We start from the raw sequence: 25,999 nt of genomic DNA, 5'->3' as shown, positions 1-25,999 counted from the left end.
ACTTCCTCTTACTCCAACCACTTTTCAATAAATGCTACCAACACCATGGAAAGTGGAATTTAAGAAACTGGAAAGAAGCAACCATAGTAGCAAAAACATTATCAACTAATAGATTTACATTAAGACAAACACTGAAATCAAACTATCAAGTAACTTAAATTTTGACCCCCAACCCCTTTTATCAGTCCATTGTTTTGAGCTAAGTACCAACTTCTTGGATTATTTCTAAGTCTATAAATTATAGAAGATAGCCTCAAAAAGCACTATGTGGAATAACTAGGATCACAACATACGGTGCTAAACATTATTTATGAATAACAATCTTATCCAGCTGCCTTTGTCATTTTACTAGGTAAAACAAATATTCTTAACTTTCATCAAATTTCACAAGAGCTCCTTAACTCTCCTGGCTTATACCAAAGACCTAAGCCATCACCATAGGAATTACAGTTGTTAAAATTTTTATCTCAAAATTCTTAAAATCCATTCTTGCCTTAAAGGTAATTATTATCTATCTCTAACAGACTTGGTAAGCAGTAGGCAGAAGCGAAGCGGATGGCTTCTCTTAGTCAACAGTATTCACAGAGCGTGCTATGTTGCCAGGTACTGTGCTAAGTGCTGGGTCAGGACTTGATCCTTGTCACCATCAAGGCTACCCTCCAAAGGACAATACAGACAAAAATTAATTACAAGGATGATATGATAAATGTTAGAAAAATCATAGATGCTGTGGGTAATGTCTAACAGAAAAAAGCTAACTAATTAAGTCTGGGGTAGTGAGGAAAGCCTCCCTGAGGAAACAGTATACTGGGGAGAGAGGAGTAGGAGTTAGCCCGGCAATGTGATCAGGATGGAAAGACAGATGTTTTGGTAAAGGGAGATGAAAACAGATGAGAGAGAAAAGAGATAATGAGAGAATAAGGAGGCTGGGGCAAGACGAGACTAAGGGGCTGGCAGATGCTGAATCATAAAAGGCTTCTTAAATAATGTTAAATAAAATGTTTGTACTCCCTACTGAGGACCAGATGAGCCATGGAAGGACTTCAAACAAAAGAGCAGCATGATCCAATCTATTTTTTTAAAAGGTCACTCTTGGGGCCCCTGGGTGGCTCAGTAGGTTAAGCGTCCAACTTCAGCTCAGATCATGACCTCAAAGTTCGTGGGTTCAAGCCCTGCATCGGGCTCTGTGCTGACAGCTCGGAGCCTGGAGCCTGCTTCGGATTCTGTGTCCTCCTCTCTCTCTCTGCCCCTCCTCTGCTCACGCTCTGTCTCTCGCTCTCTCAAAAATAAATAAACTTAAAAAAAAAAAAAAAAAAAAAAAAGGATACTCATGCTGTCTAATGGGGAATGGATTAGAGGAAGCAGAGCCAGAAAGTGACTGCCATCCCGGTGAACAAAAGAGTTGAAATGTAGAAATAAAGTGAACCTATCCACCTGGTCTTTTCTGGATGACACAATTATTTGGGACACTTGCATTCAATCCTTCATTCATGTAAACATTTATTATCATCTGACATGTAATGGGCATCCTGATTACAATGATGAAGATACAACATATTCCTTATCCTCAGGGAACATACAGGTTGGAAAAGGGTATCAGGCAAGTAACCAAAAAAATTAAATGCTGAATGGAAATAGACGAGGAGCTAAGTGCTATGGGGCCACACAGAAGTGGCCCACCTCACCCAGACTAGAAAAAATCAAGAAGGGCTCTACAGATAAGGCATCCTCCCAGTTGAATCCTAGAGGATGAGGAAGAGTTAGGCCAAAATGAGAGTGAAAGGGTAAAGTGTAGGAAAGAGTGACAACATTGTATGTGGGGTCCAGCAGTAAAATTCCTGACCAGCAGGGCAATCTGAATATTTCGCATGTACAGAGTATAGAGCACAGGAATATAAGTGACTAGCACAAGGTGAGAAGGAGCAACCTCAGAAGCCCAGTAGCCTCCCTTCTTCAGAAGGGCAAGAGAAGATGGCAGAGGATACCCCTTTCGGACAATTTCCCTGACAACACTGTGAAGGATGCCCACATGTCTCTGTGCGCGACTTTCCCCTCTGTCTAGAATGACGTCCTCTTTAGCAAATGTCTTCATCTTTCAAGGCTTAATCAGCCTTCCTTAACTCTAATAGGAGGAAGAGTTAATTAACATCCTTTCTCCCAAGTTTACATAAACATACCACCAGGAGCACTCAGTGCTGCAATTACTTATTAATCTGCTTTTAGTTCTCTTCACTTGATGATAAGCTTCTTGAAGGAGGGAAAGAGTCTTATACATCTATATCAGAACTGGAGTTCTGTCTGATGCATTCACTGCTGTGTCCCTAGTACCTAGAACAATGCCTGATGCATATTGGGCATTCAGTATCTATTCAGCCCAAAAAGGAAGAAAGGAATGTGACCTTTTAATCAGAGCTCCAATTTTCCTCTTTGTAGTTCAGTAATAACAATTTGGTTAGTAAAAATAAGGTCCAAATTAGTTTACCTTAATCCTCAGAGAATCGGTGCCTACGTTAACTAAAACGTCACATTTGAATATTTCAAGGATCAGTGAGATTTATGCCAGTAGTAGTGCTACTTTGAATGCTAACCTCCAATTTTTTCCACTACAGCTTTGTGCTTCCTTTCTAAATGCTGAAGATGCCTACAGCATTTCTCCAGTTTTCTTTTCAGATCTTCACATTCCTGCTTTGCCTTTTCAAGTTCTTGGAAGCAGTGTCCACAGCATGAATCCTTAATTTCAAGGATCTTTTTCTTATCTGTAAAAATTAAATGATAGGAAACTTTTATATCAATTTGGACTAAGAACTAAAAAAGAAAGGAAGGAAGGAAGGAAGGAAGGAAGGAAGGAAGGAAGGAAGGAAGGAGGGGAGGAAGGAAACCAGTTGACGGGACTGAAGGTGACAGTGTAACTGAAAAGAACATGATGCTTAAGAGAGAGAGACCTGGGTTTAAATCTTCTTTATTTACTGCCAGTGTACCTCAGAGTATATTATATAACCCGAGACTTAGTTTTTTATTATGTAAAATTAAATCATACCATCTGTTTTAAAAATTGCTATGAAACATAATGCTCAACTCTTAGTATTGAATACCATTTCCCATGACAAGGAACCAAGGATCTTCAAGGATCCAGTAACTCCAGTACTCGGACAAGGTATATACAAGACGAATGCCAGAAAGAAATTCCTAAAAAACACAGGCATGTCACAAGAACACAGGAGCCAGTTTGAAAGGGCTCCACTAGCTGAATATGGGACAATTTGAATTTTTTTTTAATGTTTATTTATTTTTGACAGAGAGAGAGAGACAGAGCGTGAGTGGGGGAGAGGCAGAGAGAGAGGGAGACGCAGAATCCGAAGCAGGCTCCAGGCTCTGAGCTGTCAGCACAGAGCCCGACGCGGGGCTTGAATTCACAGACCGCGAGATCATGACCTGAGCCGAAGTCGGACGCTCAATCGACTGAGCCACCCAGGTGCCCCTGAATATGGGACAATTTGAACACTAAGTATACTGATGAATTATAAAATACTTTAAAAAAAATAGGAATTCATTAGTCATACCAATAATTCCATAATGGAATGGATGGATAGATGGTTAAGTAGGTTAAGCTGGTAAGTAAGGAGGTAGGTAGATGGATTGATGGGCAGACTGGTAAGTGAACAAAAAGACAAATAAATAACTATACAAACTAGCAGGAGGATGCACAATTATTACATGCCAAGTTCCAACTTGGTTAAAGTAGAGGGAAGTCTAGAGCTAGAAAACTCATAATTTTGCAACCGCCACAGTAAAGACTGGATCAGACAAGCATCATCAATGATTGCTAAACATAAGGGAAAGTTTTAATGAAAAGGACATTTTCATGGTCTTAAACGTGTCTCCACACAGATTGCTTATTAGTTATTGGGGTGGGGGAACCCAGTAACTATACAGTGAAGAAACTATACGCTTTGACCAGGTGCTCAAAAGAACTTCACCAATAAAAGGCAAATGGACACTGGGCACCTCCACATGTGATAACACATCACCTATGCAGTGCATCAGCCAAGGAGACACAACCTGAACCTAATTATGAAGAGACATCAGAAAAACTCAAAATGAGGAAAGTTCCAAAAAACCGAGGGGTGGGGTGGAGCACTGGGGAAAGGGAGAGTAAGTCTTTCAAAAACGTCAATGTCAGAAAAGCCAAAAAGAGGCTGTGGAAATATTCTAGACTAAAAGACACTAAAAAGACATGACATGGAGGGATAATACCTGACCCTGGACAGATTTTTGTACTGTAGAGAGAAAAATAATGAAAGCCACTACTGGGTCAGTCAACAAAATTAGTGGGTCAGTTGACAAAATTAGACAAAGTCCGAACAGGTTGACACAATATTTTCATTGAATATTAAATTTACTACATGTTTTGAAAATACACAATTATTTAGGGGTAAAAGGGCACAATATATAGAACATCTTCAAATGGTTCAGGAAAAAAATGAAATGTTCACATACACACACACACACACACACACACACACACACAGAAGAGCACAAAATAGTGTCAAACATTATCAACATATGTATCTAGGTAAAGGGTATGTGAGTGCTATTTGCAACTATTTTTACTTTGTGACTTTTCTGTAAATTTAAAATTGTCTCCAAATGAAAAAAAAGATGTAAAACTGTCAGGAGGACAGGGCACCCAGGTGGCTCAGTTGGTTAAGTGTCCGACTCTTGATTTCGGCTCAGGTCATGATCTCACGGCTCATGAGCTCGAGCCCTGCATCAGGCTGCACACTGACAGTGCAGAGCCTGCTTAGGATCCTCTCTCTCCCCCTCTCTCTGCCCCTCCTGTACTCACATGTGTGCACATACTCTCTCTTGCTCTTTCCAAGTAAGTAAGTTTTTAAAAAAATAAGAATAAAACTGCCAGGATGTATACGTTTATAAAAATTGTGTGGCACAGTACCTGGCACAGGTCAGCATGTAGTAAATAACAGCTACTGCTATTAGTAACACAAAGAATTCTTAAAATTAAATAACACACAAAAATGATACAAAAAATAGATTACTATTACCGCAATTGATATAATTAAGTAGGAACACAAACACAAACTGACACAGGGTCAAATGTTGATGTAAAATCATTGGTCCAACAAAATTATTCTTAGCTCTTTCCTGACTTAGTTTCATTTAAATGGTGCCATTTATGTCCATGAGCATCAAAGAATTCATAAAGCATCACATTGGTGCCATACAAGGCATTTATATTTTTCATTTAAGATACTGTTGTAAAACTGGAAACCAGACAAACGACCATTGACAACAGAATAAGTTATAGTATGTTCACAGAATGGAATACTACACAGCAATATAAATAAACTAGAGCTACATGCATTAACACAGACAAATCTCAGAAGCTTGATATTAAGTGGAAAAAAAACAAGTTACAAAGACTACAATAAATAGTAAGCCATTTTTATAATGTTAAAAGACAAAACAACAACTTTTTCAGGATACTCACCTTTGGTCACAACATAAAGAAAAGCAAGAGAATAGTTTTTAAAAATCAAAATATTTGTTACCTTGGATTGTAAGGAAGTTACAGGGATGGGATTGTGGTCAAACAGACAGGGGTCTTCAATGGTACTGGTGATATTCTAGCTCTTAAGCCAAATGGGTGGGTTCCTGGTTGCTAGGCTTCATAACTTGCATGCACATCACATATTTTCTTTGCATGTATAAAGTATTTCATAATATTGAACTTACTTAAAAAAAATAAGATATTAGGAGGCTATGACCAAACAGTTAATAATGGTGGTAGTCCTCTCTAATGAATTTGTTAATGTGTTTGTTTTTAGGGAACAAAGACTAAAGAAAGAAAAAAAAATCTTTTGTAGTCTGATTGTCTTAAGTAAAAATTAATTTCTTTCACACTGATAGGACTTCCCAAAGCCAAATAATATCTGAAACTTGTTTCTACCCATTTTATAAAATGTTTAAGAATTCTCTGGTTTTTCTAAATATAACAACAGACACACAATCACACTGAAAAGAAACAAAATACAAATTACAAATTAAGGATGTATTCCCATACACCTAATTAACAATAAGATGTTCTCAACCACCTAGAACCTAGAAAGGAAAAAGGGTCTATGGACGATGAGGAAAATAACAGTCAACTGACTTCTTAGGAAAGGCAGAAATCCTCTACGATGCTGGTAACATTACCTACTAAATTAAAAACTGTGGAAACTAAGTTCATTGACCCAGTACATATGAATTGTTCTGGTAATTCTTAGTTCTTTTCCAGGTTGCAATGGAGACAGCAGGTAAGAAACAGAAAGAGTGGGTGTGTGTAGGTGGAGGCTACAAGATCTCATTATCTTAAAAAGGAATGGAGCGAATAAAGGGTATGTCAATTCCTGGCTCAAAATTCTCAGTGACGAGGCAAGGTAAGCCCAATCAGTATTCCTTAGTGAGCTCTGAATAGGTCAGGGGGGTACAGTACAATAATTCATTCTCATAATAAACTCTAAGTCATCATGGAAACGTTAAACTCTTAATTTACCAAACATTCAAGGAACACAAACTATGTGCCATTCACTCTGCCATGTATTGGAGAGGAAGAGATAAAACACTACTCCTACACTCAAGAAATTCACAAATAAATCAGAAAACACCTCTTCAGAAAGATTTCCATTAAAAAATGGTTGAAATAAGCTTCACTAATTTGAACGAAAAGGTCTCAGTTATTTGGCAATTCTTTAATGTGAAACCCGTGATTTCTCAATAAAGCCAGAGAATAAAAACATGACTATTCTATTAAAATTCTCATTATTCTCCTTATAATAAGAACTACCTAGGAATGGGGGGAAGACCATGAAAAGATGGAATTAAAAGGGTCTAAAGTGGCCTTGTTTCCCAAATGCAAAATTAAATCTAGGGAGAAGACACAGATTAGGTAGGAGTAATATCACCCACTTGTTCACTCAAAAAAGCTATACACATCTTTGATTTCCTTTTATTCTTAAAGTAACCTTCTGGAACTGTGATTACGAATGTTACGGAGACCAGTAGGAATAAAATCCCATTACCAGCTTCTGCTTCTGTTTCTTGCAAGGCCAAGGACTGAGCGCAGTGTCCAAAAGTAGGTGCAGGAAGGATTGCCAGGACTCCAGGGTCTCCTCTGCCAGTGACCTCTGTGACAGGATCCTTAGAGATCCTGGCCATATTTTTCTGAAAGAGATAATCTTCCTAGTTAATGCCATGTAAAAATCTTCAAGCAATTCTCTATTTAGAATGCTAATATTAAAAATATAAAAAGGAAACACTGCCTGAAAAAAACTCTTACCTAAACTATCACCAGTACTTTCCTTAGGGTGTTACATGAATATTGTCATTACTATGAACTAGTCTGCTGTGGCCATAATTTTCAAATTAGACCATTATCTGACAGAGGACTGGTGGGCCGACTAGGAGACAGATAGGAGATAGAGTTTTTGTACACATATATGTGAGTTTAAGATATTTTAATAGTTTATGTGATCAAATCACAGGACATACTAAATCCTAAAGGAACAGAGCAGGTTATCTTGAGTAAGCTACCTTGTCTAATTACCTAAAAAACACCATACATGCTTGATCCTTCAAGCCTTGATTTTGATCATAAGAAACTTATTTAACTGACTGTTAGGAAACCTACCTATGATATGTGACAGAAGCAGAGGTGAGTAGTTACAGAGAAAATGTGAACACCAAGAGGCAATGACGCTGAGGCCAGAAGGAGTAATAAAAGTTGAACCCTAAGGTAGACAGTGTTTCCAGTTTCTGCTCATAACTGGAGAAAAGCCAAGATGACAGAAAATGCAGGAACACCAACCTTCTTGTCTTAATTCTAACTTGACTTTGATGGTAAGAAAAGACAGAACACACATCCTTAAACTTGTATGAAAATTCTGTTCCAATTGGTATTTCTCTTTTCTCTTTTCCATTATGACCTATTATATTAATGTATCCCGATAAGGCATTCATTTTCTTGAAAATACATTTTTAATTCATTGTATCCTCTCCATTTTAAGAAACTTTTGATCATCTTAGTTATTTTAATGAAGATTTGTTTTATATTTATTGATCATTTTTTTCCCATTTTAATTTGTATATGCAGTTCTAAAAATGACAAATTTTACCAATTACAATTCACAGTTCTTCATATTTATGGCACCTATACTGAAAACTTATCACCATTGCCTAAAATCATCGCTTTACCTCAAGGTCCTGAGCTGAGTTAGCTCTCAAACAGCAGAAGATCAAGAATTCTTCGGTGACTAATGCCAGAGTAGGCATTTCAAAGCCTACTATTCCCTTTCCCCAGGAACAGAATCTGAACCCACCCAACAAAGGCTGCAAAAGTCTAAGTTCTTAGCCAAATTATGTGACTCTGTCCCTACATGTGAACTACATTAAGTCATATAGATGACCTTGACACTGCTTGCACAATCATAAGCCCTCTACAGAGACCGCAGGATTGATTATATACTAATAGTAGAAGAAAGCTGTCATATTTTCCTGATTTTTACAGCAGAGATGATCTCTTCAGGAAAGCAAACTTGAAAGCATATAACATGATTTCCCCACCACGGTTCATGCTTAAAACCTGCTGTAGGTAGTTCTGATCTTAATTATTTTTTCCAAAAATTTTCAGTAAAGTAGTATAAGCATTATTCATGGGAAGTGATCTTGCCCAGTTATTTTTACATTGAAAGCAACTCTTAACTAGTAACATCTTTGTGAAATCAAGAATAACAGTATCTACTTGGGGGACTGGGGTGGAGTAGACTAATCATTTGGGTAAGCTATGGCTGTAAAATTCTGTACTATCTCAAATCTAGGATGTGGAAAGGCCCAGCTTCTTTTTCAGACAAGCAACTATAGTATATGAGGTACACAGGTAACAGACTAGTTATCCTCAAGTGTGGGGATTGGAACTCAGATTTTTTTCCCCCCAGCTTATAACACATTCCAGTAAGTATTAATACCAAATGTTCAATCCTGGCCTTGAAAATCTTTAATCATGATATCTTAATTAAACTTAACTCTTATGTCTCTTCATTCAGACAAACCTTATAATATTGGGAATGTTTTCTACCTCTAATTCCAAATGTTGAAATTGGCTAAACACAATACCTACAATATTATTCTGGATTTTTCATGCATACCTCATTTCTTTACTCATAAGCTAGGAAGACTTTGGTTTTATCAGATCTTCCACAGAAACTAAAAGCTGGTGTCAGAGACTACTTAGACAACTAAAAGAATACAATTCACTCATGCCACACGCACATAGATAGTACACCAAGTAAACTGGCTTCAGAGTATCGTGTGAGTGAGCCATACCTCTAACTGCTTGTTTCTACATCTTTTTTTGTACTTGGTTGGCATCTTTTGCCTTTGTGACATAAATTCCTTGAGGGCAAGAAATATGCTTCCAAACTCTTTAGAAGCTCTTAAGAAACTCTAGTTTAATACGATGCATATTTCTCTTGAAGTGGTCATGCCCAAAAAACAAAAATAGGAATGAGAGTTTTTCAGTTTCTCAAAGCTCAGGCCCTTACAAAGAATAGCATATATTTTTTAGGAAAAAGATGTCTAGAGTCTAAAAGCTCTGCTTCATATTTGTGGCACTATGAAGAAGCAAAGTTTTTTTGGCAAAAAGAAATGAAATCCTTTGGATTTCCTACAAAAAGTTGTTAAGCCACTGGTAAAAACACAAGTTTTATGTCTACTAGACTGTAAAATGAAGAAAGGAAAAAATAACCTTAGGCAACTGCTACAATCATCTCTGATGCTTATTAAGAGCTCTTTCCACTTATCAGGAACATACCTTTTCCCATTCTGAGCCGGTATTTTCTGTAGCTAGGGAGAGGATATCTTGAAATGCTTTCTGTATGCAGGCCTTTAGTTTTTCAAAATATTGCACAGACACCCATTTTGAAGAACAAGTCGACACGAGTTCCAAAAGTTGCTGGTTCTCTGAAGCACCGACATGCTCCTTCTGGGTGTCCTTTAAGAGAAATTCGAGTACAGTTAGGATGTCTTCCTCATACTGATAGATTTCCAGTTGGATCCGCCTGGCTTCCTGCGTAGCCCATTCTCTACGACTCTGGTCTAGACATGCTTGCAATTCCATCTCCTTCTGAAGAAGAAGTTCAGTTTTTTGTTTCACAAAGTCTTCTTTAGCTGCCGCAAGCACCTCATCAATTTTATTTCGATGATCATCTAAAAATTGCCGGTAATCTTCCTCATTTTGTTCTTGAATTCTGTGGATTTCTTCTTGCTTTTTTTTGTTCCATTCACTCCGGGCTTTCGCCAACTCAGCCCTGACAACCACAGGGACTTCCTCGTTCTTTAACTCAAGCTCTCTCTGAAGAGAATGAATCTTCTCCTCCAGTTCCCTCCTAGGTATTCCATTTTTGTTCACGTTTTCAAGCTCACTTTTCCATTTCTCTTTAGCTTCAGAAATAGCAAATGATATCTAAAAGGCAGAACAATGTACATTTAAAATTCTTTATGATCTCCCCATAACTATTTGGGATAAGACATTGTCCTAAAATATACTATACTCAAAGATCCTCTCCATTTTAGATCACCTAGTATTTTAGGTCATATGGTATTTTAAAAACATCAGTTTCTTGGGGGTGCCCGGGTGGTTCAGTTAAGTGTCCAACTCTTGGTTTGGGCTCAGGTCATGAGCTCATGGTTTCTGAGTTTGAGCTCCCACATAGGGCTCTACGCTGGCAGTGAGGAGTCTGCCTGGGATTCTCTCTGTCTCTCTCTCCCTCTCTCTCTCAAAATAATTAAAGAAACTTACAAAATAAATAAGTAAAAGACATCCATTTCTTGATGGAGAACTAGAAATTTAAACTGACTCCAAAAAATTGTAATTAGACAATTATCCAAAACTAATTTTAGGGGAAAAATTCATATTAGTTTTACACAGATAGAGCCTCAAATTTTACCTAAGCCCAGGACAAATGAAGTATCTTTTACAGGAAGCGAAAGCAGCCTCATAAAGAAATCTTACTATTACTTAGAAATATAACACATACCTGCATAACGTGCTGACAAACATAATTGTATTTTAATGGCATCACAGTGGTTAGAGCAGTTCATTAAATGACAATACTAGACAGAAAAAGTCATTTTTTCACTAATCTAACTGTCTTTTATAACAGAATAACAAGACTCGCAGATCACACACAGTAATAGTACATAACCAAAATGTCACAGGGAATCAAAACACCTAGGCTTAACTCTAATCCTACCTTTGACTGCAGCCCAGCAAGGTGCTTAACAGAACAGGCTCTGGGGACAAACTGCTAGAGTCAACTTACCAGCTGTGGGACCACAGGCCCATTCCTCAATTCTTTCGAGACTCTATTTCCTCATCTATAAAATGAGGATAATTATAAAGCTTCCCTGATAGCATTGCATTAGGGTTAAATGACAAAAGAAAATCCATTTAAGGGACTTGGTCCAGAGCCTGGCAGATAAGGACTCAATAAATGTTATATGGTTATTACTTTTGGCTAAATGGCCTTAGAAAAGTCACTTCATCTCTTTCACACTTGATGTCTCTACCTACATAATGAGCAGACTGGATAATGACCTTGAATCCCTTTTATAAATTCAAACAAGTCACAAGGATGTAAGTGTTGAAAGAAGTGGGCATCTCCAAAAGCTTGGCCTGGACAGCGGTGGCTGCTGAAAGTCAGTACTGTATACATATATGCTCTGGATGTTGAGATAGGGTATCTGTCTCCTAAATTTCCAGCTATTATATCATCTTAGCAAACACCTTCAACTGTAGAAATTCTAAAACATGTTATACACCTTTATTCAATAAGTGCTCCTGAATAGTTGCACATAAATCCAAATTTTGAACTCTATTTCAAATTTACTAAGGGAACCCACTAAGATGAGCTTTACAAAGGAATGCACAGCAAAGTTCTTTTGCTACTAGCAGAATAATTCAGTAGTGATGTGAAACATGCTTAAAGAGTACCTTCAGGGAAAATAGTCTTGTCACAATGAATGCCTGGAGATCATTACCAGGTGACTTGGTGGAGGTGGCAGATCCCATGGAATCGGGAGCACCTGCCCAACCTCTCCAAAGGTGTGCATCCTCTCACATGAAGTTGTGGGAGGAGAATTTAACAGCATTAATCAACTCAGGGGCTCCTGATAGTTGCTGCCCAGTAGAATCACCTGAGAAGCTTTTAAAAATCCTAATACCCAGGCCATATCCTGCACCAATTAAAACATAAAGCCTGGGGGCTAGGAGTCAAGCAACAGTAATATTTTTTTAAGTTTATTTATTTGAGAGAGAGAGAGAGAGAGAGAGAGAGAGAGAGAGAGAGAGATAGCATGAGTGGGGGAGGGGCAGAGAGAGAGGGAGACACAGAATGGGAAGCAGGCTCCAGGCTCTGAGCTGTCAGCTTGGAGCCCGATACAGGGCTCAAACCCACGAACCTTGAGACTATGACCTGAGCCGAAGTCAGACCCTTAACTGACTGAGCCACCCAGGCACCCCAAGCAACAGTAATTTTTAAAAGATCCTCAAGTTTTTCTAATATGCAGCAAAGTTTAAGAACCACTGAACCAATTGACAACTTCTGGACTCTGGATAACCGGCTTTAAATTTTCACGGAGCTTGATGGATCACTCTAATCTCCCAAGAACCCTCCCACCAATGCTGAAACTGGCCCTAGGTCACCTTCTTTGGTTTGGACCAAGGATTCACAACATGTTAACATTATGTTCTGTGGCTGAATAATTATCTAGAATAGTGCTACTCACACCCAAGTGTGGTCTAAAAACCAGCACTGTCACATCCCCTAGGAACTTGTTAGAAATGCAAATTTCTCAGGATCTACTCCAGACCCACCAAATCAGAATCTCTGGGAATAAATCCCAGGAATCTGCTTTAACAAACCCTCCAGGTGAATCTCATGCCTGATAAAGTTTGAGAAGCAACACACTGTCTTCTCATTCCTGTATTTCTTCATTCACATACATTCAGGTCTTCTATGTTCTTAAGGAAAGATCTCTTGGGGTCCCTGGGCGGCTCAGCTGGTTGAATGTCCAACTCTTGATTTCGGCTCTGGTCATGATCTCAAGGTTGTGAGATAGAACCTCGTGTCAGGTTCTGCACTGAGAGTGGAGCCTGCTTAAGATTCTCTCTTTCCCTCTCTTTCTGCCCCTCCTGACATGCTCACATACTCTGTCTCTCAAAAACATAAAAAACAAAATAAAAACTTAAAAAAAATCTCTTGCCTATTTTCTATATACTAACCAACTTTATTATTCTTCTTGACTTCAGTGCTGAGTCACATGTACATCATATTATTTCCTCTCTCTCCCTCTTAAATTTCCTTTTAAACTATTTCAGCATACTTAAAAAGTATAGAAAATAATGCAGTGAACACCTGTGTACTACCACATAACTTAAGAAAACTGTTACAATAGATTTATTTATGCTGAATTATTTAAGTATTCTGTGGAATAAGATTATGAATACAACATATGAGTCATTTACAATGTCTGTCACCTATACTATTTTGAAAATAGTTGTCATGTTGGGAGAATAGTATACACTTAACACTGCAATCTATTATCATTTTTTGTATTATAATTAAGAAGACATACATATGGCATAAAATAGCAGTTTAAGTTTGCTATTTGGACTTCTCATATTTGTACATATTTGTCATATTTGGACATTGTTGGTGTACTTATCTACAGCTCCTTGTTTTCTTATAAATTTGTATTGTTTTTCTTACCACATATTAGTAGTAATGTTTCTTATGTTTAATTCATTTATTTTCCTTTTTTTTATTATCCTCTCACTTTTATTACAAAAGCAAAAATGTTTTAACTGTATCTCTTATATCCTATTCATACATCTTTGCTACTACAACTATTGTCCCCAAACTGAGTGATGTTGGTATTCAATTTCTTTCTTCTATACTTTCATGTAAAAATGTTCAACTTCTTCATCAACTTAGACTTTATTATGATGCAAGCACAGGTAACCTTAATTTTTCCAAAGTGCTATCTGGCTATCCTAAGACCATTTATTATGGAATAATTCCTTATTCCTTTGTTTTGAAACAATTACATTTCTATTCATAGTTGGGCCTATCTCTGAAGTCTGTGTAATACAAAATGAAAAATTCTATTTTTGTGACTCAACACTGAATTGTCGCTTTCCAACATATTCTATTATGTGTTAGGGTTGGACGACTATTTCTTTTCCAGAACAGTTAAAAAATTCCTAGTCCTTTCCAAGTAAATTTTAGAATTAGGGTCAAATTTCAAAACCATGTTCAGTTTATTGGCATTTTGATTAGAACTGGTTTACACTAATAAAGAATGCAAATGATTATAATATCTTATGTTTCTGGTCAAACAACATGACCTCTCTGGTAAGGAGAGTTGGCAATTTTCCAAGGAGATTATAAGACTACTGACAAAGCAGGGAAAACAAACTTCCAGCATGCAAAAGGATACCATGTAGCTATTAATAAACAGATAAACACCTGTTCTCAATTTCCCCTAAAGATAGGGCAAGACAGAACAGGATTTAGTTTCACAGTTAAGGTTACCTTCCTGATTATGAGAGTTTCAAGACCCTAAAATACATTCTTTCTCCCTCAGCATCCTGATGATGAGTGTTAACAGATGCCATCAGTCAGGCTCTGAGCTAATGCTTACCATGCATTATTGCATTTAATCCTTCCACAACACTGTGAGGAGATACTGATTCTCGGGACTAAGATGAGACATCAGGAGAGAGGCCCTCCTCAAGCTTTTTTCCAGGAGAGCACTTACCCGTCTTGCCACAGTGATCTCTTGTTGCTCTTCCCACTTCTTCTGTTCTGCTCTTACACGTGCTTTATACTCTGCAAGGTCAGGTAGTTCTTCCAGCCATCGATGACGAGCATTTTGCACAGCTGTTTCTACCTGCAATTGGATATTGCAAGAGTAGGCAGTAAAGTGAGGTATAAAATTTCAGAAAGATCCCATTCGCAATTAGCAACTATGGTTTCATGTGTATTTTACATCATATCGCACTACGTTACACTGACCTCAAGCAGCCCACCTGATCCCAAACAGTAGATTCTAATCCTTCTGTTCTAAACTTCCCATACTGTCCCATGCAAATGCCAGCACAAAAAGTAGGAATCTATAAATGTTTGATAGCCAATACCATTACTGGAAAGCTTCATACAAAGTACCAATTGCCATTTCCAAGAAATTCCTGTTTATCTTAAGAAAAAGGAGAAGACATGCAGAGAGGCTGCTTGGGGTCAGGGCTGCCCAATCAGTACACCCACCATATCCACAGTTCTCATGCCATACATATAAACACATGAACCCACACAAGCATGCACCAATATAGCTTAGAGCCTTGTACCAAGCAACTTTTCCTGCTGTCTGTAATGAGTTTGCAACTAAAGAATGAGGGTGATACAGCAATTCAGGCAAACATATAAGACTTGATGAATTATGAGGGTGATCTGTTGGTAAATCTGTCACAGGTTACCACAAGGTCACTTATTAAATAACCTTTCCTTATTTCCTTGTATTGAAATATAAATACACACGTACCTATATCCATATAAACATACAAAACTAGAGTTGACATAAGGGGCTGAATTTTTTTGTAAAATGCTAAATACATTTACAGGTAAAACCTAGGGAGTTACAAATATGGGGAAAAGATAAAGCCCCTATAGAAATTTATATTCCTCCAAAGGTTATTAATAATATTTCCTTTCTTACTACATGATGTTATTTTTCTTCACAACATCTGTAATTGTATATATACCAGAACAGCACCCTTAAACATGTCTCTTTGTCCACAGAACATTTTCTTAACTCTGTTCAAACCTTAAACATTTCAGGAAATGATTTAACTGACTGAAGATGCCTTTGATACAATTACACAGATTTGGCTATGTTTCCATACTATAAGGATTCTCTCTAAAATCGTGTAGAACAACTTATGGGGGCCTGGGTGGCTCAGTCAGTTGAGCATCCGACTTCAGCTCAGGTCATGATCTCACAGTTTGCGAGTTCAAGCCTCGCATCGGGCTCTGTTGACAGCTCGGAGCCTGGAGCCTGCTTTGGATTCTGTGTCTCCTTCTCTCTGCCCCTCTCATGCTCATGCTCTTTCTCTCTCTCTCAATAATAAGTAAACGTTAAAAAAAATTTTTTTTAAATCATGTAGAACAACTTAACAAATAGGCAGAATTTCAAGTATTTATCAAAAGCTGAATACATTTTTTTAAAACTTTACTTCAGGTATTATTTTAAGACTGCATAATAAGCATTTCGTTTGTAAATACAAAATAAGGAATATTAAGGTCCAGGGACCTCTATGGGACAAAACACCCTGTCAGATCTGTGAGATCAAAACTATTTTCAAAGTAATATTCACACTTTATTTTTTTCACGCCCAGTCCTGCATGTGTAACTAATACAATGGTGTCATGCTATGTGATTTATCACTGCTCTGACAGCCAATGGCAAGTTTAGTATCCTTGGTTTTGGTTTTTTTTTTACAGATTTTATTTTCCTAATTTTTTAAAGTTTATTTATTTATTTTGAGAAAAAGAGAGAAAAAAGAGAGAGAGTGGGTGAGTACAGAGTGAGAGGGAGAAACAGAATCCCAAGCAGGCTCTGCATGGCCAGCGCACAGCCGACACTGGGCTCAGACTCATGAACCTTGAGATCATGACCTGAGCCAAACGCTTAACCCAATGAGCCACCCAGGTGCTCCAGTATTCTTGTTTTTATGATTCTTGAATCATAAGTTCCTTAGATTTATATTTTCCAATACAGTAAATAGATATAACCCACACAGAGAAAAACTCTTCAGAGTCTTGAGTTTTTAAAAGTGTTAAAGGCATCCTGAAGCAAAAAAGTTTTGAGAATCACTATAATAATGTAGATAAAACCAACAAAAACTCTTTATTGAATTAACACAGAGCTATTTCATTAACACAGCTCACTCAGGCTAACATTTCTTGGAAACCAAACAACATGCCCCAGTTAAAAGCAAGCTAGCTTTCTGAGTGCTTCTAAGGGGAGGCAATGGCCCCGCTTTCTGGCAGCGTATGGGATTTACAGACAAAGTCCCATGTGAGGGGAGTGCCTGCAGATTCAACTCTGTGAGTTGCAGTGCAAATACTGTCTAATATCTCACTTGCTTTAAGTTTGCTTATGTATAACTACTTCAGTGGAGTACCTTCTATAAAGTTAGGTATGAAAGATTCTTAATTAAGATGTGCTTCATCCAGTTATAAAACCGCCACCTTTAACCTCAAGCACCCTAACGCTTAGACCAAACTCAGAGGAGCAAACACTCTGTAAACAAAAAGAATACATGGAAAAACTGAGGGGTAACAGCTTTGTGACAGAAATACAGTGGAAGAAACTTTTTGTAACAACCCAAGAGGTTCTACCCTAGAATGCACAAAATTTTCAAAGTATAAAGTTATGAACAAGTTCAATGGTAGCATTTTACAGGTTTTCATTAATAGGCAGTTCCAATAATTGTACTATAATAAACCTGTTACCTGTTTGGCTATATTTTCACAATGTTTGAGTTCTAATTCCACCTCGAGTTTCTTCAGGTCCCCACTGACAGCTGTATCTTTCTCTTGCTCTAAATCTTGCTGGATCTTTCGCTTCTGTTCTTCTATCATGACTGCCATCTCGTTCTTGGAAATAACATCACTGGTGGTTACTTGGTCAGTCTGGCTGCAACCATCTGAGGTCTTCTTTTTCATTGCCTTTATAGTTTGATCCAGCTTAGACTGCCACTCTTTTTCGAGCTGTTGAATAAGTTCTTGTTTGATCTGTTTTCAGAAGAAAAATTGTATGAAAAGAAAAAACACTCAAATAAGCAAAACCCAGAATTAATAGCTAGCCAAAAGAGCAACCACAGCTGTGTTTGAAAACCATCTAGACATTGTTGTAGTAATTACATGAGAGTTAGAAGCTTAGTCAATGAAAATATATTCAAGTAAATCCTGAAAGTTACTGTTGGACCCTAATGTACGTGGCATAAATCACATGGGAGATAGAAGTATACCGCAATAGGTCAGGCTTTCTTGCTCTCAAGATGCAACCTTCTGGAAGCTTTGACATTGCCACTACAAAGGTGGCATGATTTTTTTTTTTTTTAAGAGGAAAATTTATACTATTAATATGTATTTTTCCATCAACACCAGGCTTTCCACAAAGCAGGCACTGGGTTAAGTCTAAATAATGAACCTAAAACTGCACAATCTAAAAATAGTTTTACTTACTTGAACACATTAGACTCTTGTTTGTTAGGGTATTAAATTCTACTGAGTCTACTGTGCATTGAAGGAGGGGCATCATTAGAAGGATGTCTTAATGACAACTTTCTGCTTTCAACAGGATAGTGGGATGGATCAAAACACAGTCAGTCTGAGGCAAAACTGTGAAACAGCAAAAGTTGCTTTTCTCTGTTCCTGGTTCCCACCTCCTGGGTATCCAGAGTTCTCAGACTGCTTCCCTGGCTACCACAGTCCCAGGCTATGTTGCTGCATTTGAAATGGCAATCTTGTGTAGCAGTTTATGCTTTCCTGAGAGTCTCACAAAAACATTACTTTCTATCTCATCTTCCTGGTAAATAAATGGTTAGCAGATTCAAATATAAAACAATGTGCAACATTGTAAAAATAGAGAATTTGTTTTGTGCTAGCCAGATTTTACAGGCATAAATGTATATATTCCAGAATACATATTTTTGTATTAAAAAATGATTAGTAAAAGAATTTCAGGTGCAAGCACTAGATTAATGACCTGCTGCAGAGGGTGGGGGTGGGAGATGAAGAAGAGGGATGCTGAAAGACAGGACAGTGGTCTACTATCCACCGTTAGGTAGCCACACCCCCAGGTAATAGCAATCTTGCAGACCAAAGAATCTAGTTTCGATAAGCTTGAAAATTGATTTCCCTTCCAGCTAAGTTTTCAAGATCATAATCTGGTTCTTAATTTTCTAGAAAACTATTAGTAATTTCATTTGCTACTTAGGTAAAAGGTAATTTTTTGTGCTTTTGAGCCTGCCCAGTCATTACTTCTTCCTTCTAATCCACAGGATGGGTTATCTATTTGTTATTATAGACTGGTCTAGAGTCATCTGACTCATTCCACAATATGAAATTAGAGGAGGGTTTCATTTTGAGGAATCAAAAAGTACCCCTCCAAAAACCATTATATCCTGAATTGCACTGAAGGGACAAGAGAGGGGAGAAGTTTTAAGAAATAAAACTAGTGTAAGCTGCCCAAAGCCCAATCCCAAGAAGTGAAATGAATGATCACGTAGGTGCTTGGCAATGAAAAATTATGTCTGTTCAGGAAGAACGGTCTCCCTATAGTTAATACTACAGTTTCCAAACATGGTGACTGAAAAGAAATTTTAACCCACACCTCTGTCTGTTCCTCATCCCAGTGTGATTTGGCTAACATCACTTCATTGTCAACCTGCTGTTTAATATCAGTTTCTTGTTCTTTCAGCCACTTGCTCTTCTCCATCATAAGGGTGTCTTGGTACTTTTCTTCAAGTTCCACCTGCAGTCTGTTTACATATTCTTCTCTTTCCTCCAATAGCTGTCTCTTTAAACAAAATTCAAGTAAATATCTCTGTATTATACTAATATTCTCCAAGGCAAATTTATAAAATATTGGTCATAGGCAGGTACTGGCAGCAACAGAGACAAATGATCTTCCTACATGCTAACTCAATCAGCTTAATAGACTGTCTTGTACAGACCTGCTTGGATCTCAAATATTTGGATAAAAAATTTACAGGTGGCTATATTAAAAGAAAAAGCGTCTAACACAATCAATATGTTACTAGAAGAACAACTTTTTTTTTTTTTTTCAATATATGAAGAACAACTTTTTAACGAGTTTAACTGACATTTATGTTTACACCCCACTCACCATGGGACTCATTAGGTATCACAGGCCAGGAAAAAAAAAAAAAGTACGCTTCTGAAATACATATATTCTGATATAAAACAAAAATTATTGCTCTATCTTAAAAGTATGCATCCTGTAATAAATTCAGACTGGCATATTTTTTTCATTACCAAAGACAATTGTTTTTCTCAAAACTAGCTAAAGCATTATGAAATAGTAACTGTCAACTATCAGATACAAATTTAATAATTTGAACTATTCATATACTATTCTCTGTTTATTTTAGGAATCCAGTTGATCTGAAAACTCTAACAAAACTCTACTCAGGGATCAAAATCACCTATAAGGGTTTTTGTGTGAAAATTTTTATTTTAAGTTTATTTATTTATTTTGAGAGAGGTGAGTGGGGGAGGAGCAGAGACAGAGAGAATCCCAAGCAGGCTCTGTACTCAGTGCGCAACCCAACACGGGGCTCGAACTCACCAACAATGAGACCATGACTTGAGCCAAAACCAAGAGTGAGATGCTTAACCGACTGAACCACTCAGGTGCCCCCAGTGTGAAAATTTTTGAAACGGTTTTCTGGTGGTCCCACTGAAGCTCATAAAATATAATGCCAGAGAAGTATACACTTCACATACCTATTGCCACGCAGCAAAAGAGCTTTTGCTCTGCGTCTCTTTACCATTATTTCTGATTCATGCTACCTGGTTGTCTGGTTTCTTTCCTGGTTCACACCCGACCTGGCTTATTTTGGTCTTAATTCCCATCTGATTCCTCTCCACCAATGGCACATACCAAAAAGATGCTATCTATTTTTGTTCAGTGCTATATGATTTCAGAAAATCTCCAGTGACTAAGGGACCCATTTCTTCACAATCAGATCATAGAAACTGTAGTTGTACTAAAACAATCAAACTATCACGTGGCTGAGAAAGTTGTCCAGTGTCATGTCACATATCACAGTTATTTTTTGTTGACTTTAAAAGGAATCCTCACATTGTCTTACCTGTGTATATCTATGCTTCAGGAGTTGTTTCCATATGTATCTACTTTCCTTTTGACCCAGAACAGAAAACTGCTACCAATTTTCTGTGTGTTTGTATGTTTGTGCATATATCAATTGCTTTGCTACATAATAAGCCAGCCAAAACTTGACCATAACAACAAAACTAAACTAAAACAGCAAACATCTATTATTTCTCAGGATTCCCTGGTCATCTGGGGGGTGATTCTGATCTGAGTCAATTTAGCTGATCTCTGCAAGCAGTTGAAGCACATGGTCTAAGATGGCCTCACTCACACGTCTGGGAGTTAGCTTGACGTCTGCTAGAAAGATGACATGGTCACATGTGTCATCACTCGGCAGGTTATCCCAGATCATTCACACAGTGGTGGCCACAGAGTTCCTGAGAGTATCAAGCTTGTAAGTCCCAATGCATAAATTATTTTTAAGACTCTTTTTGCCTAATGTTTACTAATGTCCCATTGGCCAAAATTAGATCCAAGGGATGAGAAACAGATGACCTCTTACTGAGAACTGCTAGAAAGTCACACTCCGAAGGGGCATGCATTCGGTGATGGGAAGAATGTGCGGCCATTTTTGCAGTCTACCACAGCAAGGAAAACCTTTCTACCCTCTCTTTACAGAAGTAATAGATTTATTGAGCACAGGGATCTGCCATTTGAACATACTACAGAAATATCTAATTCTAAAAGTTTTATTATTAAAGAAAATTTTTCAATAGTTTTAAAACATTTACACTTGATTTGCATGCCCCCGATAGCAAAAAAAAAAACCTCTAACTTCTAAGGACTGACTTAGCATGTATTACAATTGTACAGATGAGACTAATGTATACAGAAATGACATTATGAATGCGAATATTGTCCATCTTTGCCTTGTCTGCAAATTCATGACCTCCAATGATTACTACAGAGTCCAAGGGGTTCTGTGTGGATGACTTTTCTCCCACTCTCTGAACAAGCCAGGTTGACATGTGAGGAAAGTTCCGTGTGTTAATAAAAGTTTTAAAACTTGGCATTGAGCTCTTACTTAACCCATGGTCTAACTCAACAACTGTTTCAGAAAAGAGCACATACGGAACAGGAAAATACACCGTAGGACTCCTGCTGTTGTCTATCTTTTAAATTCAGTATCCAGACTAAGTAACTGACCAGAAAGTCAACTGCAGGGAAAATGCCTTATGGCCTGCAGAGAACTTCCATGAAAGTTCCCTAGCTTGCTTGAGTTTAATAAGATCCTTCCATTGTGAGTGTGAAACATTTCCTAGGATATGAAAAGATTAAATAAATTCTCTTAAGTTTAAAGTTCTGTTATGACTGGCTTATAAAAATTACTAAATTTTGTAATGGATTTACATAAATCTAAATTAAAAAAAACTAAACAATTCCAGAGAAGAAAGGAATTACACTTCTCATGCGTTAAGTACACTGGCCCTTCCAGTGGGGCTGGGTATTAACTACAAAGGGATAGCATAAGGCAGTCTTATAGGGTGATAAAACTCTTCTGTATCCACATCACTCTATACATGTGTTAAATCACATGTTAAAAATGTATAGAACAAACACCAAATGAAAAAGTCAATTTCACTGTATGACAACTTAAAATCTTTAAAGAAAAATATTTAACCTGTAAGATTTTTTGGAAGGGCCAAATAGCAGTTTTAACTTTCCTCCCTGCTTTGGTGCACAAGCATTCATGAGCCAGTATTGGTCAGCAGCAGCTGCTAATTCCAAACGACCAATTATATGAGATCTAATTTTATAGCCAAACTGATTCTTTGAAAAGTACCAGAAAATATATTCCTGAAAAGAATGACCTCTTTGAGAGAATTACTCTTCTGTTCTTGTCAATTTACGTATTTAAAAAGAAAAAAAATCACAGCAGAGATCTTCTCCCTATTTTAATTTTTTTATACATTATGAAAAGCTAAGTCCTTAATTTCTAAGTAATTTAAGATCCCTTCTAACTTTTATACTGTCAGCACTAAGTAAGAGCTCGCTTTAGAAGTTCTTTTTCCATTAGATGATATGTATACATGGCATGTTTTTTCACCATATTAATCTATTCAAAAAAATACAAACATTAAAAGAGCTGAATTCCTCACCTGCTCTTTCTATTCTTTTAAAGTCTGTAGTAGCAAGAGCCTGCTTTAATATAACTTTGTTCAGAAAACCTCTGTATAGAACATTTACTCAGGCTTTTAAAAATATTTTCTAATCTTGACGCAGGTGGCTTTCAAATTGTGGTCTGCAGGCTGGTCCAAAGTGGAAGGGAGAGTCAGACGTGTGTCTGGATGAGGCTCCAGGCAGGACAGGGAAGAAAAGACGGGCGACTGTTTACATGTGATTTTACTCCTGGACACTCACCAACAGCAACTGGGAAGATTCAGGCAGGAGGGGAAAGTATAGGAGCCCCTCCAGCTTCCTGAAAAAATGAGAGCTTCCCTGAAAAGCTCTCCACCTTCCCTATCCTAAGTCCCAAGTTCAAATTCCTGCCCTTCTCCCCAGAAGAATAAAATGACACTTGGGTACTGAGACAGAAATGGGTCAGAGGAAAATGTTTCTGAGGGAATATGCTGTGCATCACCCACGGGACTATGTAGGTTCAACTAAGGAGACAGCAAAAGTGGAAAGCAAGAATCCCTGGGTTTCAGACTCACAGTGTTTGGGTCTACTCTCGTTTATTTTTAGAACCCTGTTTTGCCACTTGGAATAAATATAAGGAAGAATCATTTTCTCCTATATGTATGCCATTTTCTACTGAGGTTTTAAAAATCATCTCAGTATTTACTGTATTTTGTGAGCTATCAGAGTGTGATAGCCAAAAATAAAGAGACTTCTCCATAGGCCTTCCCTGTTTCACAAGAGAACAAGTATACTGGTTTCCATGACAATAGTGAGGCCAGAGAAAAGAGCTGAAACAAACACAACATGAACTTGTACTGTACCTTCTTCTCCTGAGCCTGTTGCTCCTTTTCCATGGTCTTCCTCAGAGTTGATTCTAGATTATCCTTCTCTCTGCACACTTCCAGGTAACATTCTTGCACAGCAGCCATCTCCTTATTCATGTTATCTAAGTCAGACCTTGGATACACAAAACCAGCAACCAAATGACCACCAGGAAAAAAAAAAAAAAATACAAGGGCTGCAAAACAATTTTCCTCTAAGCTACAGAACAGGAGAAAGCTGTCTCTAGAGCTTGAAGGGTAGCTAAACTCTCTCATTCTCACCTAAGTTGCAAGCGAGCTGCCTCATAAACCTCAAAGAGCTGCTGCTTCTCCAAAGCATGCTTTGCTAACAGGCTTTCACGTATTTGGGCTTTCATGGCTTCATGGTGCTGCTGGTAAGTCCTCTCACACCTAGAAACAGAAAGCGGACAATAGAATCTAAAGAAATGCCCAGCATTATTAGAAACACCAGGGTAAATTGGTTTCCTTTCTTTCCCACTCCCTCTCTCTAATGCAAATTATAATTAAGGTCAGATTGGTTCCCCCCAACCAAAAGTAATAATTAATTCCTAGTGGATGATCTTAAATTCTGCAAAATTTTCTCTCTTTAAATGTTTCCAGAGAAAAATGAGAAACTTGGATATGAGAATGCCCCAGTCCTTCAAGAAGATAATAGTCTTTGTTGAGGACTTGTTTATAAAAAATTAATTGAAATAATAGGGTAGAGTTCCAAAATTCCAAGTTATCTATATTAGAAATAGATACTAGCAGTACCCAACTCACAAGTATGTTATGTTCCAAAACTCTGTTTCCAAGTTTATGATTTGGTAATTGGAAGACATACTCCCTCCCACAGATTTCTTCCTTATAAAGACTAGTTTCCCAGACTAGTTTATGAAAACCATTAAGCTATACTATCTCAATGAACTGCAGTTTTGATGGTGCTATAGAACCCAGCCCACTACATAACATCATTTCTATGGAAAATGTGTTCTAAATTCTAATTTGAGAAGCCACAGACTCATCTTCAGTGAGATCTCAGTAGGGAAGGTTCACACCATAATTTTTCTTGAATCTTTTCTGGCGGGTGGGAGAGCAGGGCCGTGAAGGGCAGAGTCAGGCATTAGACCTCTGCATAGACTTTACCTATCCACAGCTTCCTGTTTATCATGGTCAAAATCTTGTACCATTTGTCTCATTTGATTACATAAGTCTTGATTTGTATCTCTCAGTTTTTCTTCCGTTTCTTTAAGTTCCTAGATACAAAAGAATAAAGCAGTTAGAGAAAATAAACATCATATCCACTGATTAGTCCAATCTTTTTTTTTATTATCTTCCATGCTTTATCTCTACCCTGTAGCACTGATGTATCGTTTTCATAATTCTACAAAGACTCCTTATGGCTTGTAAGATTCACTTATTTGACAAGTAGCTTTATGACAGGAGTTAAGAGTTAAGAATTTTGTATTCATTTTGAACTACATGAAATAGAAACACTTAGCCAGAGAAGTATTCCCTAAGCAATCTCTTAAAGTAAGTCTTAGGATTCAATAATCTTAACAACCATATAAACAAGGTTTAACTTTTTTGGTCCAGAGAAGAACACCTCCAGCAGCCAAGCTCCTATAGACCCAGGAGCCTGGAGTTCCACTAACCTACCTTTTGAGAAAACGATGACCTTATGGCCAATAAAGGGAAATAACTGGAATCCTTATTCACCCACTAATAAACCTGTCTACTAACTCATGTTGCCTCTGCAACTTTTTTTTGAAAAGTCGGTTATATCCTTTGAATATAATGAGGTCATAAGAATTCTCACAACATATAGGAAACTTTTTCATCACCTGATTTTGTTGTCGTAAAACATGAATTTCATTTTTAAGCCGCAGAATGTCATCTTTCACAATTGTATCAGAAGTAGAAGACCCAGGCCATAATTGATCAGTTGGTTTTTCCGTGGTATCTGTTTTACTCTAAATGTTAAAAAGAAATCAAAAGTTTTTCAGGTTTTTAAG

General features: G+C 37.5%; 1 protein-coding gene across 12 annotated transcripts in view; it reads right to left on the bottom strand.

The window, feature by feature from the left end:
- Window positions 1–25,999, bottom strand: part of CEP152 (centrosomal protein 152) — a 92,098-nt gene that overhangs the window by 12,746 nt on the left and 53,353 nt on the right. For 7 of the 12 annotated variants that reach the window (XM_058737808.1, XM_058737809.1, XM_058737805.1 and 4 more), the window contains 10 exons: window positions 25,829–25,957; window positions 25,131–25,240; window positions 24,267–24,395; window positions 23,985–24,120; window positions 19,516–19,701; window positions 17,631–17,912; window positions 14,878–15,009; window positions 9,869–10,519; window positions 7,083–7,224; window positions 2,589–2,756 (listed from right to left, as the gene is read on the bottom strand). In XM_058737808.1, the coding sequence (XP_058593791.1) occupies window positions 2,589–2,756; window positions 7,083–7,224; window positions 9,869–10,519; window positions 14,878–15,009; window positions 17,631–17,912; window positions 19,516–19,701; window positions 23,985–24,120; window positions 24,267–24,395; window positions 25,131–25,240; window positions 25,829–25,957 (2,065 nt within the window). The remainder of the gene's footprint in view (window positions 1–2,588; window positions 2,757–7,082; window positions 7,225–9,868; window positions 10,520–14,877; window positions 15,010–17,630; window positions 17,913–19,515; window positions 19,702–23,984; window positions 24,121–24,266; window positions 24,396–25,130; window positions 25,241–25,828; window positions 25,958–25,999) is intronic. The other 5 variants (XM_058737814.1, XM_058737813.1, XM_058737811.1 and 2 more) reach the window with 4 other exon arrangements.

This window comes from Neofelis nebulosa, chromosome 7, assembly GCF_028018385.1.
Source record: "Neofelis nebulosa isolate mNeoNeb1 chromosome 7, mNeoNeb1.pri, whole genome shotgun sequence".
NCBI lineage: Eukaryota > Metazoa > Chordata > Mammalia > Carnivora > Felidae > Neofelis > Neofelis nebulosa.
Note: the sequence above shows the minus strand (reverse complement) of the source record. Positions and strands in the feature narration are given on the sequence as shown.